The 20483-nt window shown below is 47.3% G+C and overlaps 1 protein-coding gene across 1 annotated transcript in view; it reads right to left on the reverse strand.

Moving 5' to 3' along the window:
* ADCY1 (adenylate cyclase 1) overlaps positions 1–20483 on the reverse strand; it is a 117838-nt gene that overhangs the window by 1981 nt on the left and 95374 nt on the right. The window contains exons 15-19 of the mRNA XM_057732897.1: positions 12210–12326; positions 11255–11401; positions 10564–10662; positions 4626–4740; positions 2706–2830 (exon numbers count right to left, since the gene is read on the reverse strand). Of these exons, the coding sequence (XP_057588880.1) occupies positions 2706–2830; positions 4626–4740; positions 10564–10662; positions 11255–11401; positions 12210–12326 (603 nt within the window). The remainder of the gene's footprint in view (positions 1–2705; positions 2831–4625; positions 4741–10563; positions 10663–11254; positions 11402–12209; positions 12327–20483) is intronic.

Raw genomic sequence — 20483 nt, forward strand, 5'->3', positions numbered from 1 at the left:
GGAGCAGGTCAGGTGGTCCCTGCCAGACCGTATAAATGAGAATGCTGTCCACTTACAAGAAGAGCACCTTGGTCAGGTTGGTGACTATTATATTCACAAAGACTCGGATGGTCAAGAAAAAGCAGGGAGCGGTAAAACGCCCTAGGGTGTCTCCAAAGAGGCGAGCTGGGAATTCACCCTAGAGTGCTCTGCGACGCCGGGCCAGCACTGGGGGCCAGGGGGTGGGGGGAGGGTGACAGTGGAGGGGGACCCACCTTGGCAGCCACATCGTCAACCTCACTCTGCCTGAGAGAGAGTGCTGGGCCTCCACGGAGGCATTTCCCGAGAAGCACCTGCTTGGTCCCCAAGCGGATGGCCGAGGTGGAATCTGGGTATCTCACAGTCAACCTTCCCTTGACCGTGTTACTCCTTTAGTCTGCCCAGAACCCTCTTGTCTGCCTCTCTTGGGGCAGGAGGCATGAGGAGGAGGGGCTTCTTTTTTAGGAATTTTGACACAGAAGAAAGAAGGCTCCCAGCAGGGGACTGAGGAATGAGAATTCGGGCAGGCAATATCTGATTAGATATTATCCTCAGGAAAAAGACACCTCAATGCAAAGCTTTATTATTAATATCTGAGTCTCTTGTTCACTTCTTCAAAAGAACCAAAGGTTTACTCTGGGCTGGCAAAGGGAAGAGATGTCTCCTGGGCTGTGGCCAAGGACCCCTAAAAGAACTGTACACCAGTGGAGCATAAGTGTTTCTCCCTTTAAAGAGGGAAGAGGAGCACGATAGGCTGGAGGGGAAGAGCCTTCAGCCAAGGGGGTGGTCACACGGCCAGGCCAGGTCACATGGGCTGCCCGATGGAGGGACTGCTGGTCTCACCCAGACTGACAAATGTTCGCAGAGCCCTGCTTTTGTCCTGCCCTGTCCCAAGTGCCTGGGGTTCTGACATCCCAGCCAAATGGAGAGAAGCAAGGGGCCTGGTCTGCTAAGACCTCCCGTGATGCCGATCCTCCTGGAGGTCCGTGGTGGGGGACTCTGCCCTGTGGGGAGTCCAGACACAGACATCGCCGGGCAGCCCAACAGCCGGGAGAGGCTGGACGGCGTGAGGGAGTCTGGCCATGGCAAAGGGCCCTCACAGGAGGCCGGAGGGAACGGGGACAGTTCCGAGCAGAGGAGCGGCAGACTCAGATCTGATTTCAGAAACTTAGCAATGGGATACTGGCACTGAACAGTAGCCAGGCTAAAAACTGGAGGGGGCTCCTGCCAGGTCTCCCCTGGGGCATGACCAGCTCCTGGGGGAGGCTGATAGAAACATGGGTGAAAGATCCCATCAGAAAAGAAACATAGTGTCCTGGGATGCACAGGCAGTACAACAACATGAATACACTTACCCCTGAGCTGTGCACTTAAAAACAGCCAAGATGGGGACTTCCCTGGTAGCGCAGTGGTTAAAAATCCACCTGCCAATGCAGGGGACACAGGTTCGATCCCTGGCCCAGGAGGATCCCACATGCTGCAGAGCAACTAAGCCCGAGAGTCACAACTACTGAGCCCATGTGCTGCAGCTACTGAAGCCCGTGCACCTAGAGCCTGTGCTCCACAACACGAGAAGCCCACGCACTGCAACAAAGAGTAGCCCCTGCTCTCCACAACTAGAGAAACGAAAACCCAAAACAGCCAAACAAAACAAAACAAAACAAAAAACAGCCAAGATGGGCCACTTTACATTATGTATATTTTACCACCATAAGAGCAGTTTAAGCAAAAGAATGCTGAGGTGCAGAGATGCTGCATGGAGATCCCATCTGTGTCCTGAGCACGAGAGCTCCAGGAAGATTTTGGTGCCTGTCTTTTGAGCTGATAGATCTAAGGGACGCACCAAGCTACCTGCCCAAGGGTTAGTGCCCAATTAATGCAGGCGGGGCCGCGAGAACGAACTGAACAGGCAGGATGCAGGAGAGCCCCAGGCGAGCCACCTTCTCAACAGAACCACGTCCTGCAGGGGCCACATCCCAGTGCCTCTCTCAAAGCCTGGGTGAATACATGGGTTTCACAGAGGACCGAATGAGACTTTGTGATCAAGTTAAAGGACCAGCGCTAACTGCTGCAAGGTGGCGGCCACGAGGTGCACAGTCCTCAGACCAGGCCACAGCAGGAGGGCCGTGGCCCTACTCACCAGCACTGCCTTCTCCGTCCCAACCATCCAGGGCCCCAGAGGCCAGCCACAGCCACACACGGGGCACAGGCTCCTTCCCTCCATGTGACCCACACTTGCATGTTTGTTCCAAGGGAAATCTCAAGAGCAGAACCACACGCCCACATACCACAAAAAGCAGGGGCTTCTGTCTTCTAACCCGTCAGTGCCAACGGGTTCCACGGCACCGGGTTCTCATCCCAAGTGACCTGCCCCCAGTTTCCCAGGTCAGGTGGCCCCACAGCACCTGTGCTTCAAATGGCGAGAAAGCCCCTTCCCTTCTGGGGAGCCATCACTCACGGCGCCCAACCACCAACTCTGCGCCTGGCCACATAGCGGCCAACCCCCAAGGCCGCAGACATCCTGAGCCACACGGCTCGGTGTCCCCACTCAGCAGAGGCAGAGGGGGTCGGGAGGACGCAGGCTGCAGGTATGGGTGGCCGCCCCCACCTGACCCTTGCCACTTCCGCCTCAGTCTCTCGCCGGCACGATGGGCCCCTGGGCCTTGGGGACTGCTGAGTGAACTGACCTGGATTCTGCCCTGGACCCCGGTACTGTCCATCCGACTGGCCACGTTGACTGTGTTTCCCCAAATGTCGTACTGCGGCCTGCGAGCCCCGATCACTCCAGCCACCACGGGGCCAACGTTGATGCCTAGAAAACAGCCGCAGCATGGCGTCAGTGGGGAGGCTTCCGAGGGGGGAGTGGCCCCTTGTAAGGTCATGGATTCCTGGCGTCACCCAGCGCAACGCCCCTCCCCAAAGCAGGGACCCCACGGCATCACCACGTGGTAGCTCCCAGCCTCTGCTTACACACCACACCACCAGGAAGTGGTCCCGATCCCGGGAAAAAGGCCCATTTCCTGGAACGGCGATCCCATGCTGAGTCCTGCTGCGAAGAAGACTGACCTTCAGTCTGTAGGACCACAGTGTGTCCCCCAGCCCAGCTCCCTCTTCCAGAAAGGACAGTGACTCGACTCTTTCCCTGAATGGCTCTTGTGGGTGTGAGGCCCAGAACTGAGTATTTCAGGACACTCTGAAGGAGAATGGAGGTGCCCTTCTCTTTACATGGCTCAGGGTCCAACTGGCCTGGACAGTGACACAGGCCCGGGTGCCCCAAATCACCCCTGCAGCCGGGTCTGGGCTGACCCCACATCGTACCTTCCGACTCTGTACCCTGCATCGATTTTTCTGAGCTTACCATGCGTGTTAATGACATTTCAGACACTGGCCTAGTCAGTCCCTCAAAGCCTGGGCAGGGGCTGCAGGCATCTGCAGGAGGAGGTAGAGTGGGGGTGGGGAGTGGAACTGGATGGGGTGAACTGGGAGCCGCAGGCTAGGTGAATGTGGGGACCCAGGGAGGAGCAGCCCCAAAGAGGCCACTTCCAGACGGCTGGTGGGACCTGGGGAACCCCCCTCCACCACCCTAGATGCCCCAGTCCATGTGGACGTGACGGAGCCAGGACCCAGCCTCCTGTGTGACCAGCTATCTGGGCACAGAGGCGTGACTGGCCTATGCAGTCCTCAGTAGGAGCCTGAGAAACAGAGTTTCCCTGATGGACCCTTAGATCTGTGCCCTGTCACGTCAGTACCTCTATTGATCTGAGCCCACGGCCCCGGAGGGGAACTGAACGCTAGGGGTGAGGCGTGCAGGGCGCCCTGCCCCGCCTCCAGCAGGTCCCTTGGGCCAGGCACCAGGGCGACGTCAGCGCTTGTGTTTAAGCACGGCAGCACTCCACCCGCTCTGGTGGACACCGGCTACCACCCCTCACGCTCAAACCCCGCTCTAAGTTCTGTTCTTAAGGCCTTTGAATTGTAAAATAACCATAAATGTCCAGTTTAACTACACTGTGGACTAGCAGGGGGGAGAGAGGACAGGAGGAACAAAGAAGAAAGAAAGAAATCTCTAGTTTTACTACATCCAAGACTAATACACATTTTTCTGGTAAACCTATCTTCCCAGAAAAAAAGTGAATTTAAGACGAAAAAGAAGAAACCCTACAGTTCGATAAGAGCTGGAGAGGAGCTCAGACCCCAGATGGTTCCCCTCCTCATGCACAGTCGAGGGAAGGGAGCCCGGGAGGACAAAGGACCCCGCCTGAGCCTGCACCCTGGGCTTGTGCGCAGCCTCAGACCCAGTGTTTCGGGCCTGCTGATGAGACATGGGGCATCTTCCTCTAGCTAAGTGTGGACTCGGAGGTGTATCTGAGAGTCTCTAAGACAATCAAGATTTCTTCTGCATTTCCTAAGCTGCACAATGACTCTTCCAGGTCCTGAGTCACTGATACCCAGCTTTGCGGCCAACCCAGCTACTCCTGCCTCCTGTGAACTCCTGTGGGTGAGGAAAGGGAGCCTGGGCCAATGACCCCTGCTCCTGGGGGAGGGCTCAAGCCACCAGCTCCCAGAGCAGGTGCAAGAAGGGTCAGCTGGCCCAAGTGATGGCCACGTACCAACACGGAGCACGAACTCATTGTAAGACTGGTAGTTGATCTCATCCAGGACGTCAAACATCTCAATGGCAAAATCTGCCAACGTGCTGAGGTGGGTGGAGATGCACTTCTTAGCCTGGATGTGAGCAGACACAGGTTATTACGTTTGAGGGGTGCAAGGGCAGAGGGGGCAGGGACACTCAGCCAATGACCTGCGGGGGTGGGGTGACAGCCTGTATCCCTGATGGGATCAGGGACTTGATTCCCATGTCAACAATGCAGCAGCCCCACTGGCTGGGGCTGGGGGCTGGCTGGGTGGATTTCATCAGGGATTGGGTAGTACCCAACAGCTGCCCTAGGGTGCATTTATCATCCTGTTCTGCAGGTAGGAGACTGAAACAGAGGAGGAATATTATTGCCCAAGGTTCGCAGCTCCTGAGGGCAGAGACTGAGGCCATCTGAGCCTAGGCAGAGCCCTTCCTCAGGAACGGACCAGGAGGGGAGGGTGACCCTGCGGTGGGAGACCAGATGTCCCACTGCTCAGACAATCCTGCCACTGGCCCATTGTAAACAAGCAAAGCAAGGTGAGCACAGTGAATGAGTCAGTGCTGCCAAAGCAGAGAGCAATTCCAACCCTCCTTCCTCACGTTGAGACCATCTTTCATTGTGTTGTGGTGTTAAAAGATCCTCTCTTTTGTGAAAAAACAACTGCAAATTTTTTTCTTTTTTTAATGATATCAAGGTTTCTCACTTTTCTTTTTTGAGGTATATTTTCATAGTCCTCCAAGTTGGGGAGCTAATGCTTTAAAAAAAAATTAGCTGACAATTTTTTTAGAACGGTTTTAGGTTTATAGGTAAATTGAGCAGATAAGTATAGAGTTCCTATATACAACCCCCCTACCCCTCCAAACACACATATAGAGTTTCCCCTGTTATTAATTAACATTTTGCTTTAGGGTATGCTACATTTACCACTGATGAACCTACTTTAATTCATTATTATTAACTAAAGTCCACAGTTTACATTAGGCTTCAATCTATGTGCTGTATATTCTACGGATTTTAACAAATGCAGAATTTCATGTATCCGTAACTGCAGGAGAATACAGAATAGTTTCACTGTCCTCCAAATCTCCCACCTACTCCCTCAAACCCTGGAAACCATTATTTACTGTCTCCATAGTTTTGCCTTCTCCAGAATATCATACAGTTGGAATCACATAGTACGTAGCCTTTTCATATTGACTTCCTTCACTTAGTACTATGCACTTAAAGTTCCTCCATGTCTTTTCATGACTTGATAGCTCATTTCTTTTTAGAGCTGAGTAATATTCCATTGTCTGGATGTATTACAGTTTATTTTTTCATTCACCTGTTGAAGAACACCCTGGTTGCTTTCAAGTTTTGCAATTTGAAGTATGTGTGCTACAAACATGCTTGTGCAGATTTTTGTGTAAACATGAGTTTTCAACTCTTTTGGGAGCTGAAACAAGAAGAGTGATTGTTGCATCATATAGTAAGAGCATATATAGTTTTGTAAGAACTTAAAATGTCTTCCAAAGTGGCTGCACCATTTTGCAGTCCCTCCAGCAATGAGTGAGAGTTCCTGTGGCCCCACATCCTCAGTGTGTAGTGGTGTCCGTGTGCTAGGTTTTGGTAGTTCTAATAGGTGTGAAATGGTATCTCGATGTTTGAATTTGCATTTCCCTGATACATATGATATGCAGCATCTTGTCACAGGCTTATTTGCCACCTGTACATCCTCTTTGGTAAAGAGTCTGCTCAGATCATTTGACTGAACACTTTTTGATTTGGTTGTCTTCTTAATTTTAAGAATTCTTTGTATATTTTGGATACAAAGAATTCTTTATCAGATAGGTGGTTTGCAAAGATTTTCTCCAAATCTATGGGTTGTCTTTTCGTTACAGTATTTTCCACAGAGTAGAATTTTAACATTTTAATTAAGTCCAATCTAACGGTGTTTGCTTTCACGGATCATGCTTTTAGTACTGTATCTAAAAACTCATCTCCAAACCCAAGGTTACCTAGATTTTCTCCTGTGTTATCTTCTAGATGGTTTATAGTGCTGCATTTTACATTTAGGCCTATGATCCATTTTGAGTTAATTTTTGTGACGAGTATAAGTCTGTGTCTAGATTCATTAAAAGAATATAAATAAATAGATATCCAATTTTTCTAGCACCATTTGTTGAAGACTTTGCTCCATTTGCTAAAGATCAGTTGACTATACTTGTCTGGATCTATTTCCAGGCTCTCTATTCTGTTCCCCTGGTTTACTTCACTACCCTTTTGCCAAAACCATACTGTATTAATTATTGCCGCTCTACAGCAAGTCTTGATGTCTGGTAATGTCAGTCCTCTAACTTTGTCCTGCTTCTGCTCCGCTGTGTTGACTACCCTCAGTCTTTTGTCTTTCCATGTAAACTTAGGATCAGCTGGTCAATATCACAAAATAACCTGCTGCACTTTTGACCAAGATTGCATTAAATCTACAGATCAAGTGGGAATAACTGACATCTTAATGATATTGAGTCTTCCTAGGCAGAAACATTGACTATCTCTCGACTTACATATATCTTTGATTTCTTTCATCAGACCTTACAGTTTTCTTCATAGAGATACTGTACATATTTTTTAAAATTTCTACCTTATATTTAATTTGGGGGGTGGGTGCTAATATAAATGAGATTGTGTTTTTTATTTTAAATTCCACTTGTTCACTGCTGGTATATAAGAAAGCTATTGACTTTTGTATACTACAACCTTGTATCCTGCAACCTTGCTGTAATTGCTTATTGTAGTTATTCTGTTGATTCTTTTTTATTTTCTACATAAACAATAACGTTATTTATGAACAAAGACAGTTTTATTTCTTTCTTCCCTGTCTATATACTTTTTACTTCCAGTCCTTTTGTTACTGCGTTAGCGAGGACTTCCAGTATGAATGCCAAGTAGGAGTGGTGAGATGGGCATACTTGCCATGCTCTTCATCTTAAGGGGAAGACATTTATTTCTTATCATTAAGTATGGTGTTAAGCTACAGGGTTTTTGCAGATATTCTTTACCAAGTTGAGGAAGCTTCCTTCTATTCTGTTTGCTGAGAGTTTTTTTCCTTTTTTTTAAATGGGTGTTGGATGCTGTCAAATAATTTTTCTGCATCAACTGATATGATCATATGATTTCTCTTCTTTATCCTGTTGATATGGTAAATTTTACTAATTCATTTTGAAATGTTGAACAAACTTTGTATGTCTAGAATAAATCCAACAACTTGTTTGTGGCGTATAGTTCTTTTCATACATTGTTGGGTTCAATTGGTGAAAATTTGTTGAGGACTTTTGCATCTAAATTCATGAGAAATACAGGCCCATAATTTTCTTTTCTTGTAATTCTTTATCTGGTTTTGATATTATGGTAATATCAAATGAGTCAGGAAGTATATCCTCTACTTCTATATTATGGAAGAGATTTTAGGAAATTGGTATGATTTCTTCCCAAATATTTACTAGAATTCACCAGTAAACCCATCTGGGCCCAGTGTTTTCTGTTTTGGAAGGTTATTAATTACTGATTCATTTTTTTTAAATAGATATAGACCTACCAGATTACCTATTTTTCTTATGTGAATTTTAGCAGATTGTGTCTTTCAAAGAATTGGTCCATTTCACCTAAGTTATCAGATTTGTGGGCCTATAGTTATATTTTTACACTAGTTGGAAATAGTAACTTTTAAAATGTTTGATTTTCTAATTGTCTGTACTTAAGATACAGAGATAAAATAGAAATTTCTGTGTTGATTTTATATCTAGTGAGTTTGGTAAAGTCACTTAAAAATTCTATCAGTTTATATACAAACATTTTAGCACTGTATATTCTAATTTGCAAGCAATTTGAGAATGATGGTCTTGTTCCTACTTTTGCAATTCATAAATCTTCTATTTACTTTTCTTCCCTTATTGGACTGGCCAGGACCTCCAGTGTAGTATCATAGAGTTGTCCACAATATACTTCAGCATCTTTTAAATGTCCATTGGTTCAGTGGAAATGGCCCCTCTTTCATTTCTAATATTAGTAATTTGTGTCTTGTCCCTTTTCCTTCATTAGCATGGCTAGAGATTATCAATTTTATTGATGTTTTCAAAGAGCCAACTTTTGGTTTCATTGATTTTTTTTTTCTTGCCTTTGATTTCATTGATTTGTTCTCTGATTTTTATTACTTCTTTTCTTCTGTTGCTTTAAGTTTATATCGCTCTTCTTTCTCTACTTTTCTAAAGTGGAAGCTTATATTATTGATTTTGGATTGGTCTTCTTTTCCAATGTACGAATTCAATGACATAAATTTCTCTCTAAGCACTGCTTTTTCTGCATCCCACAAATTTTGGTAAGTTATATTTTCATTCTCATTTAGTACAAAATATTTCCCAACTTCTCATGAGATTTCTTATTTGTCCTTTGTGTCATTTAGAAATGTATTGCTTCATCTCCAAATATTCTGGAATTTTCTGATTATCTCCTAGCAATAGATTTCTACTTTAATTCCATTCTAGCCTGAGAATATAGTTTATATTGTTTCAATTCTTTTAAATTTGTTAAGCTGTGTTTCATGGCCCAGAATGTGGTCTATCTTGGTAAATGTCCCATGTGAGCTTCAAAAGAAGTATATCCTGCTGTTGTTGGAGGAAGTAGTCTATAGATGTCAATTACATCCAGGTGATTGATGATGCTGTGCAGTTAAGCTCCCTTTACAGATTTCCAGCCAACTGGATCTGCCAATTACTGACAGCGGGGTACTGACATCTCCAATTATAATAGTGGATTCATCTATTTCTCCTTGCAGTTCCATCAGTTTTTGCCTCTTGCTGTTAAGTGCATAAACATCAAAGATTATATATTCTTGAAGAATTAACTCCTTTATCACTTTGTAATGTACCTCTTCATCCCTGATAACTTTCCTTGATCTCAAATTTGGTTTATCTGAAATTAAGATAGCTACTTGAGCTTTTTAACAGTGCTAGCATGGTATGTCTTTCTACATCCTTTTATTTTTGATGTATCTGTGACTTTATATTTAAAGTGTGTTTCTTGCAGAAAACCTAGCTGGGTCTTGTTTTTTAGCCACTCTGTTAGTTTCTGGGTTGTTGGGGTTTTTTTTAATAAATTTATTTATTTATTTATTGGCTGCATTGGGTCTTTATTTCTGCGTGCGGCCTTTCTCTAGTTGCAGCAAGTGGGGGCTACTCTTCGTTGTGGTGTGATGGCTTCTCCGTGCGGTGGCTTCTCTTGCTGTGGAGCATGGGCTCTAGGCTCTCGGGCTTCAGTAGTTGCAGCACGTGGGCTCAGTAGCTGTGGCACATGGGCTTAGTTGCTCTGTGGCATGTGGGATCTTCCCCAACAAGGGATCAAACCCATGTTCCCTGCATTAGCAGGCAGATTCTTAACTACTACACCACCAGGGAAGTCCCAGTTTCTGTTTTTAAATTGATGTATTTAGACCATTCACATTTAATGTGATTACTGATATAGTTAGATTAGCATCTACCATATGTATACCTGCTTTCTATTCATGGCACTTTTTTTTTTTACATCTTCTCTTTTTCTGCATTTTTTATAGGGGCAACCTGAGGACTTTATTTACAACCCTGAATTGGGAAAGGGGAACACTCAATGGTGCCAGGCTGCCAGGATGGGGCCAGAGTGGTGGGGAGGGGGCAGAGCTGGAGGAAGTTCCTGTGCCTGGCCTCCCGTGTTGACTTTCCACAGAAGGTTGTGATTGTAGAGAACTGGCCACTGACAAGACAGACTGCTGGCTGCTGCCCTAATCCAATGCAGAGGGCAAACTGAGGCCCACAGCAGGGAGTCTGTCCACAGTCCCCAGGCAGCTGGGGGCAGAGCCGGGACCCAGTCCCTGAGCAGGGCACACATGTCAGCCCACACTCACCTTGGTCCCGGCTGTGGGCGCCAGCCCCACAGCAGCCATGTAGGTGCTCCCGATGGTCTTAATCTTCTCCAGGTCCTTGTAAAAGTCTTTTTCCATGAGCTTTGTTTGAAACACAAGACTGTTAAACGTTACATAACATCTTAGACAAGTCACGGCAGTGTACGGCCGCCGGGAGCAATCTCAGGCACATTCTAGAGAGCAATGTGTCTTCTTCATGTGGGCACGAGACAAGTTCTGGGGCTGAACTGAGAAATGCAGGCCTCAGGGCCTCCAGCAGAGGCATTTAAAAGAGGTGCCAAGGAGGGACCATGCAGAACGCAGTCCCATCCTGCAGCAGCTGAGCTCACAACCACCCAGGAGGCAGAGAGAAGCAGGACTTGCACAGAGAGGAGGCCAAGCTGTGGGGGGTGCAGAGATGCCTGCCTGCCCATCCTGCAGGCGAGGTCGCCACCTGAGCCCGGCATTCACAAGGCCGGGTGCCAGCATCAACCCTCTCCATCCTGAGGCCAAGCCCCTTCCTCAACTGTCACGGTCGGTTGGGATTCCCACGGAGACAAAATGTATGTGCTCCCTCCCCACGCGGTCAGCAGAGCACATGCTACATTGGTGGACACAATTCAGGACTCCGTTGGAGGAGGGGCACCAGGATGCCCCAGGCCCCAGGGGGTCAGGACTGTGGGGCGGTCCTTACCTCGTCAAAGTCAGCGATGATCTCATTCAGGAGACGCAGACACTCCACCCCCATGTTATTGCCGTCCAGCTCAATGTAGAAGTCGTTGAAGTTGGGGATGGAGGCGAACATGACCCCAACCTGCGAGTACGACTGGTAGTACAGGTCCTGGGGGGCAAAGGTTGGGTCAAGCACCGAAGAGGCAGCCAGAGAAGCATTCAGGGCTGATGCTGGGGCAGGCCCCATGGACCAGTCCTGAGGCGTGGCTGCCAGGACACACTGGGACCCCATGCCACACGAGCAGGGGGCTTGGAGGATCTAGGATGATGTGTGGTCATTCAGCTCACAGGTGGGTGAAGAGCCCCCTGCAAGGGGAGCAGGAGGCACCAGGGAAGGACGTGCTGTTCTGGGGAAATGAATGGCCCTGGACGCACCCAGGCCCAGCAGGATGAAAAAATGAGCCCCGGGGCTATCTCAGGCCAAAGCTAGTCAAGCTGAGCCTGGGCATTTGTGCCTTTAGGACCTAAAAACCCAGCCTGAGCCTCTTTTTTTTTTTTTTGAGTCAGCTTTTGTAAGCCCTGCTCTGTGCTGTCTGGGTGGTTCCAGAGCTTTACTGCAGCAGGTCGTGGCTATTAGGATGTTCTGACCAGCCCAGACAGCGATAAGCACAGAGAAAAGAGTGAACCACCACCCTGCGGGCAGGCCAGGCAGTGTCTGAGGGTGTGCAGCGGGACTCAGCCAGCAGGGGGCCACCGGGGATGTGCAGGCCTTGAAATAGCACTTTCCAACCAAGCTCCGGTGAGGTTTGCCGAAGCCTACTTTCCTTCCTTGTGGGGACAGTGGGTGCTATGCGCTCTCTCAGGATCAAAGGGGAAGACATGCTAATTCTGGGCACCTCTCACCCCCACATCCCAGGAGCCTCACATGGCCCAGCCCTTGGGGGTGGGCAGGGGGGCCGCTCCACCTCGGTGCTCACCATGTTGCGGGGGTTGGACATGAGGAAGTGCTGGGCGACGTGGGCCGGCAGGAGGTTGAAGAGAATCCTCTTGTTGTCCAGCTTCACCCTCTCCATGTCGTCCCGCTCTTCCTCTGCCTGGGGAGGGAGGGGTCTTCTGTTAGTCACTCGCCCCGGCATTCGTGCTTCCCTGCTCACTCGACAACCACCACGTGATAAGACTCTCTCCTGGACCAGGCTCTGAACCCTCTGCCCCACTGGGCCCTGATATTGGAGCATCCACGTTCATCTCTGCATTGTCCAGTTTTAGCAAGAACTCTGCTTAGTCGGTTAACCAGACACCCCATCCTTGACATCCGATCACCCCAGATATTGGATCGGGTTCCTCATCTCCAACTCTGCCCAGGTGATGTCGGATCACCTTGCCCTCCTCTAAGCATGAATCCTGTTAGGTAGGTCAGTTCAGCCAGAACCCCCCTTCACCCCGATGTCTCCTTTGGTAATTTTCCAACCGTCCCCCCACCCTGCTCCTTGGCTATACCCCCCCACTTGCCCACGGTGTATTTGGGGTTGAGCCTCATCTCTCTCCCCCACTGCAGTGGTCCCTACACCCAATGCAATGCTCCTGAATAACATCTGCCTTACCCTCTTTTAATGAGAGTTCTGAATCATTATGGCTTTAATACATGCTTCTTTCTAATCATCCAAGCTAAACACCAAGTGTGCCGAAGGTCTACCCCAGGCTCATCTCCACACTACCTCCCACCCCCTCCCCCAGGCAGTGACTAGATCAACGTTAGGGGCCCAGAGGAGCCATGAAATTCTGGACTCATCACCACCCGGATCAGCTGGAACTTTCAAAGGACAGACAATGAGAGGCCTAGCTCCCACTTCCCGGGTCTACCCCCAGCCACATTCTGGGGACCGGAGGCCCGAAGCAGCCCTTTGCGGGGCACAGGCCCACTCCCAGGGCACTCTGGCCGCCGGCAGCTTCCAGTGTGCCTCCAGTGCACTGCTGGGCTCACGCGGAATGCCCAAAGCCAGGCGGCAGACCCTCCCTAAACGCCTATGTTCTCTAGAATCTCTCCGCCTCCAGCAGGACTCACATCTCTGTGGGCACTGAGACAGGCTGAAAGCTGTGGAACCGTGGAGCGGGCAGGCCCAGTGCCAAAGGGGCTCAGCCAGGCGCTGACTGCCTGGAACAGAGGGTGGAAGCCAGCAGGTCCAACCAGGGGGACGCGGCAGAGCAGACGGCAGATGCAGCCCGCGTCCCAGCTGGCTGGCCTCTTAGCTCCAGGGCCTTGAGAGACTAATGCAACCAGCGGCGACGGCCCCACTCACTGGCCACTGTGAGGGCTCAAGAGGCGATGCTGGCAAAGTTTCGAGGGCAGCCTGAAGCCAGGTGCCAGCCATCAGAAAGGGAAGCCACCGGGATCACCATTGGTCACTGTCACCGACTTCCACATATAGCACCTGGCCTGAGCCGGGAAAGGAGCTCAGCTAAGAGGACATTCCTAAAGTTGCACCAGCATGACGGGGCCAACAAGCTCTTGAATGCAGTGACAATGTCACAGTGATGCCGTGTGGGGATGGCCTGCGGCCCTGCCATCAAAACCCGCACTGTGGAGGCCAGCCAGCACAGCCTGGTTCAAGTGGCTGGGTACCGAGCTCCAATTACTTTGTCATAAAATGGTATAAATACCCATAAAATACCCATTCATAGAGGCACCATCCCTACTTATCACGGGGTTAGGAGGGCACATGCTACCTCATAAGCCTTGAAGAGGGCCACCTATTTTTGGTGTTGTTATTACAACAACAGTTGAGGTGGTCAGCTACATGCTGGATTTCATGCTGTGATTCCACCAGTTAAGAGTGAGCATGTGACGGGACTTCCCTGGTGGTGCAGTGGTTAAGAATCTGCCTGCCAATGCAGGGGACACGGGTTCGATCCCTGGTCCAGGAAGATCCCATATGCCACAGAGCAACTAAGCCCGTGTACCACAACTTCTAAGCCTGCACGCTAGAGCCTGTGAGCCACAACTATTGAAGCCTGGGCGCCTAGAACCCGTGCTCCACAGCAAGAGAATCCACCACAGTAAGAAGCCCATGAACCGCAAGAAAGAGTAGCCCCCGCTCGCCTCAACTAGAGAAAGCCCACGTGCAGCAACAAAGATCCAACGCAGCCAATAAATAAATTAATTAATTAAAAAAAAAAAGAGTAAGCACGTGAGATCCCCAAAGGTGGACGTGAGGAGGCCTCAGGACACAGCCTCCAGGAGGAGAGGGCCCAACCAGGAACCCCGGGCCTCCTCCAGGGTGTTTTCTAGGAAAACAAGATGTGTAGTCCACGGAGCCGTTAGTTATCAAGGAAGCTGATGTACAATTGGTGTCATCCTGTTCCTTAAAGCGGGTAGAAAGGCTGCAGGTAAGGAAAGGAGAAGGTGCCCAGGAGCCACAGGATCCAGCTCAGATGAGTGCGGGCCCTGCAGATGGGGACGCAGCTGTGGACGGGGTCTGAGATTGGTATCAGCAGACACAGCCGTGTGGGGAAGAAAAGCCTCACATGGGAACTGGGAACCTCTCCTAAGACCCAATTAATTTCCTGTTAATACGTGTGCACTGACACACAAAAGAAAGTTTTTTGAAAGATGAGATAAAGTAAATAACATTATACCCAAAGAAAACCATAATCCCAAAAGAAACTTGTACCATCATGTTTATTGCAGCACTCTTTACAATAGCCAGGACATGGAAGCAACCTAAATGCCCATCAACAAATGAATGGATACAGAAGATGTGGCATATATATACAATGGAATATTACTCAGCTATAAAAAGGGATGAGATGGAGCTATATGTAATGAGGTGGATAGAACTACAATCTGTCATACATAGTGAAGTAAGTCAGAAAGAGAAGGACAAATATTGTATGCTAACTCACAAATACGGAATCTAAAAATGGTACTGATGAACTCAGGGACAAGAACAAGGAAGCAGATACAGAGAATGGACTGGAGAACTCGAGGTATGGGAGGGGGCGGGGGGTGAAGGGGAAACTGAGAAGAAGCGAGAGAGTAGCACAGACATATATATACTACCAACTGTAAAATAGTCAGTGGGAAGTTGTTGTATAACAAAGGGAGTCCAACTCGAGGATGGAAGATGCCTTAGAGGACTGGGGCAGGGAGGGTGGGGGGGACTCGAGGGGGGGGCGTCAAGGAAGGGAAGGAATATGGGGATATGTGTATAAAAACAGTTGATTGAACCTGGTGTACCCCCAAAAAAATAAAAAAAAAAAAAAAAAAAAAAAAGTAAATAACATTTTTTAAATAACAGGTTTTGAAAAACTTATTACCGGCACGAAAAAATTTGCTTTCTCCAAAATATTATTGTATTTTAATGAATGTAGTGTAAATGAATATATTTCAACTTTTTTAAAACATTTTTGTTGATCTCTTTGTGTGTTGAAAAGCTTCCATTCTAAGTTCAGTTTATTTCGATTTATTTGCAACTTATAAATTAACTTAGATTTATGGCCTGTCAGATTAGCTCTCTTTCTAAATAATCAACTATTTTTTAACCCACCCAAGGATGCAAAGGTTTTTGTTGAAATTTGACTGATAAATGTCTATCTTCTTACAAACTAAGCAGAAAAAGCTGGATTATTATATTTTTCACAAATAAGATGAAAATCCACTAAAGTTCTCCTTTTATAAGACTTTCCAACCAGCCAGGAAGTTATTGGTAAGAAAGGGCTCTGGGTGACGTGCACTATTCCCGTCAACAAAATCACACGACAGACACATCCAACATCCATTTTCAAAATGTTCTCTCTATGGCATAGTTTCCTTACTTATTAAAGGGGAAGGGGAGGAGGGATAAATTAGGAGTTTGGGATTAATATACACACACTACTATATATAAAATAGATAACCAACAAGGACCTACTGTATAGCACAGGGAACTCTACTCAATATTTTGTAATAACCTACAAGAGAGAAGAATCTGAAAAAGAATATATATACATATATATACATACACGTGTGTGTATTATAACTGAATCACTTTGCTGTAAACCTGAAACTAACACAACATTGTAAAGCAACTATACTTCAATAAGAAATTAAAAATTAAAAGACAAAATTAAAAAAAAAGCATTTCCCTTCTCATGTGTCAAAAACCTGACCTCTGACGCTAAGGGACAGTTTATGGAAACTTACCTTTCAGAAATTATTTACCGGGGCACATCTTACACACAATTACATGGCATCTCAGAAGGACTCCCAGCCCGGGAACACTGTCTTTTGGTAAACAGAACAGAGCAAAACAAAAAATAGTACAACCTGACAACTTCCTGCTATGCTGATGCAGATGACCCATGAGTGTTGTGCCTGTGACTCTAGCCGTGACCCCTACAAGGTGCTGCGAACCAGCCAAACCAGCCCACCCCGACCCAGCGGCTGGAGTCAAGGACAGCTCACTTAAAAATGAACAATTAAATGAGGGTGGCACCAGCCTCACTCTGCCTGGGCAGGGATGCCTCTGTCCTAGAAGTGACTTCTGGCCAGAGTCAGATCTCCCCAGCCAGCTTATTCTTCAATGAGGAAAGAGCGTTTCTTAATTTTCAGATTTGCTCGCTATAAACAGACTTTCTGATGTTGTTACAGTGTTCCCCAGAGAAACAGAACCAACAGGGCCGATAGAGACATATAGAAAGAGATTTATGATGAGGCAGTGGCTCACATGACTACACATGCTGAGAAGTCCCACCCTCTGCCGTCTACAAGCTGGAGGCCCAAGAGACCTGGTGGTGTAACTCCTGAAGGCCTGAGAACCAGGGGCACTGCGGGCGGAGATGATGTCCCAGGTCGTGCAGTTAGGTGGGAGGGGCCCCAATTCTCTCTTCCTCCACCTTTCTGTTCTATTCAGGCCTCCCACAATGGATTGGATGAGGCCCACCCACATTAGGAGGGGGAATCTGTTCCACTGAGTCCAGATTCAAATGCTAATCTTATCTAGAAATATCCTCCCAGACATGCCCAGAATAACACTTGGCCAAATAACTAGGCACCTTGTCATCCAGCCAAGTTGACACATAAACTAACCATCATGATGTCTTCTTCCAAAACCCCATTGTGCTGTCTCACTTGCCTTCTGGGGTGCACACCCCTCTTTGAGGCACCCAGGCTTTGAGAACCACCTCCTCTTGGGAAAGCACAGAGAGGGAAAGGACTTTTCCAAAGCACACAGAGCAGCAGAGACAGAGAGTCATCAGCCCCCAGGTGAGAAGAACTTCATCTCTAACTCTAGGACTGAATCATTCCTCGTTGCCTCCCTTTTAAAATTGTTTCATTTGAGGGCAAGGCCCTCTGCGAGACATCTGCATTGACATGCATCAGCTGGGCAGGTGATCAGTGATGGTGCCTGTCTCCACAGAGAGCATCTGCCCTGCAGAGGGGACAAGTGTGGAGATTCAGGGTGGACCAGGCTGGTCAGGCCACAATGGACATAGGTGTCCAGAGGAGCCCCCACCCCACTTTCAAGAGGGTGAAACGTGAGGAGCAGTGGGGTCAGAGAAAAGAGATAAAGATGACAGCAGACATCGTTAAAAGCAATGCCAGATAAAAGATGGTGGAACAACCTCTTTACCCTCCTGAAAATAAAAAAAGATCATCAACTCAGAATCCTATAGTCAGCAAAAGTATCTTTCAACCATGAAGGCAAAATGAAGAGTTTTTCAGACACACAAGAGCTGAAAGAATTCATCACCAACGGACTTGCAAGAAACATTAAAGCAGGTCCTTCAGGCAGAAAGAAGATAACACCAGACAGAAGCCTGGATCTGCAGAGAGGAATGAAAAGCACCAGAAATCACAACTATGTGCATAAAAAAAATACTCTTTCTCATTATAACATACCTTTAAAGTAGACTTTAATGTTTATGATGGAAATAATAACATATTTGGGGGCTTATAATATATGTACAAATAAAAGCTATGGTGATGTCAATGGCACAATCCCTAAGATGGAAGAAACCAATGTACAAAGGTTGTTAAGGTTCTTATACATTATGTGAGGTAGAATAATACCAGTTGAAGACAGACTATGATATGTATCCATTAAAATAATATAGCAAAGATTTAGAGCTAGTAAGAAAAAGATCAAGTAGAATAATAAAAATATTTAATTAACCTAAAATAGGCAGAAAAAGAGGAAAATAAAAACAAAGAACAGATGGGACAAATAGGAAACAGCATCATGGAAGATTAAAGGTAAAAGACTAAAATCCAACCACATCAATAATCACATTAATTGTAAATAGTGTGAACAGCTCAATTAAAAGGCAGAGATTCAGGAATTAGATTAAAAGTAAAATGATGGAAAAAGATATAACAAGAAAGCTGGATTACCTATATTAATATCAAAGCAGACTGCAGAGCCAAGCATATTACCAGGGAAAAGGAAGGTCTTTTTAAAAGCTATGTATTTAGAGGGTTTTTTTAATTTTAGCCCAAGAGTATATAAGAGGGTCTTTCTTTTTTTTTTTAATGAGAAGGGCAAAGGTTTCAATTTATCAAGAGGACATAATCCTAAACATTTATGCACCTAATAACAGATCATCAAAATACACAAAACAACAATTTATAGAACTGCAAGAAGTTCTATCCACAGCTGTAGCTGGAGATTCCAACACCATTCTCTCAAAATTTGATAGAATGACTAGAGAGAAAATCAGTAAGGATACAGAAGACCTGAAGAACACTATCAGCCAACCTGACTTAACTGATATTTATAAGACACCATCCAATAGCGACAGAACCTCTCCCTGGCTAACTCCTCCAAAATCTCCAAGACTCCATCAGGTGTTCTCTTTAGAGGCTGATGTTACCGACTCGGAGGCTAGGTCAGGCTGTGGACTGTTTTACAGTGGCACTTCTGTCACTGTTCTGGAATCATCTGGGACTGACACATTTACTTCTTTAACAACCTCTGGGCACTCAAGGCAGGGTGATACCCCACATGGGTGTCCCCACACAGGGCCTGGTGTAGACCAGGTGCTCAACAACCATCTGCTGAATGGAGCCAGGCAGGACACCAGGTGTGCAGGTGCAGAGAGATGACCACCCCAGGCTGCGCATGCACTTCCCAATAGGGTGAAAGGTCTGGTTTCCCTTGAGTGGGGGACATTCCTGGACGGGGGGCCCAAGATTCAGTACCAATGTTTGTTTCTGTGGGCATTTCCCTGGCACTGTGCTGCAGAACACAGCCGTGACAGACCCGGAACACTGTCCCCCCAGTGAGGGATGTTTGTAGAGATGCTCTCACCCCGTGTCCCAGAGGTGACACCAGGAGCCAGAATGGAGAACAGGATGGACAACACGCATGGCATTTTGGATGTGAAATCAGGGTCATGGACCGTGTGGCATGAACTTCCTACAACCCCAAGGACCATGTCGCTGTCACATGTGTGGAGAAAGGAGGCTTGGCAAGGGAGGTGACCGGAGGAGGAGATGCAGCAGGCCTCAGCTCAGCCCAACCACCAGGAACTTCACGTCTGAGCCCGCCCACTCTGAGTGCTGAGAACAGCAGTTACACAAACGGGAATTACTGTTGGAATAGGCATTCATTGTTTTATGATAATCAAAATTATGTGTCATCATGATTATCTAGAGTTAAAAAAAAAAATCACTGGAGCAAGAGCCTTCCAATAGCTACAGATTAAGAGGCTGAGGAAGCCATCAGGAAGGAAAAGCCCATCTGTTTATTCAGGTTTATAGAACCAGCAGGGTCTCAATAAATAATTAACCCACCGAGTCTTTGGTCTGGCAATTTTGCAACAGTTTGAGGCACTCTGATGCCTGCATGACATGCTTAAATATCCAGAGGGCAAACGGGCAAAGTCTAGAAATTTCCTTGTTTTGCTGTGTTTACAGGAAAGCCAGGCGTTTCTTGTTACTCATCCTTAGAAAAATATGTCAGTGTGTGCCACGTAGGCAACCCTTCCCCCACCACACAGAGGTTCTCTCTTGCAGCAACCTCCCTGGAAAGCTCTCTTTACCGTGGGGCCGGGTATGCAAGGGGTATTGCTGGTGGGGGACCCTAGAACAGGGTCAACCACTGGACTTAACATTTAAAGGGACACCAATGCCAATTCCACTGTCTGAGCAGGAGATACAGAGTGGGCACCTAGTCAACAAATGGGAAACCCTGTCTCCCACACCCCCAGGCCAGTCCAGCTCTTCCCAGCTCATCCTAAGTCAGTTTTTCTCTAGCTACTCATAACTGAAAGAT

This window comes from Hippopotamus amphibius, chromosome 4 (assembly GCF_030028045.1).
Source record: "Hippopotamus amphibius kiboko isolate mHipAmp2 chromosome 4, mHipAmp2.hap2, whole genome shotgun sequence".
Classification (NCBI taxonomy): domain Eukaryota; kingdom Metazoa; phylum Chordata; class Mammalia; order Artiodactyla; family Hippopotamidae; genus Hippopotamus; species Hippopotamus amphibius.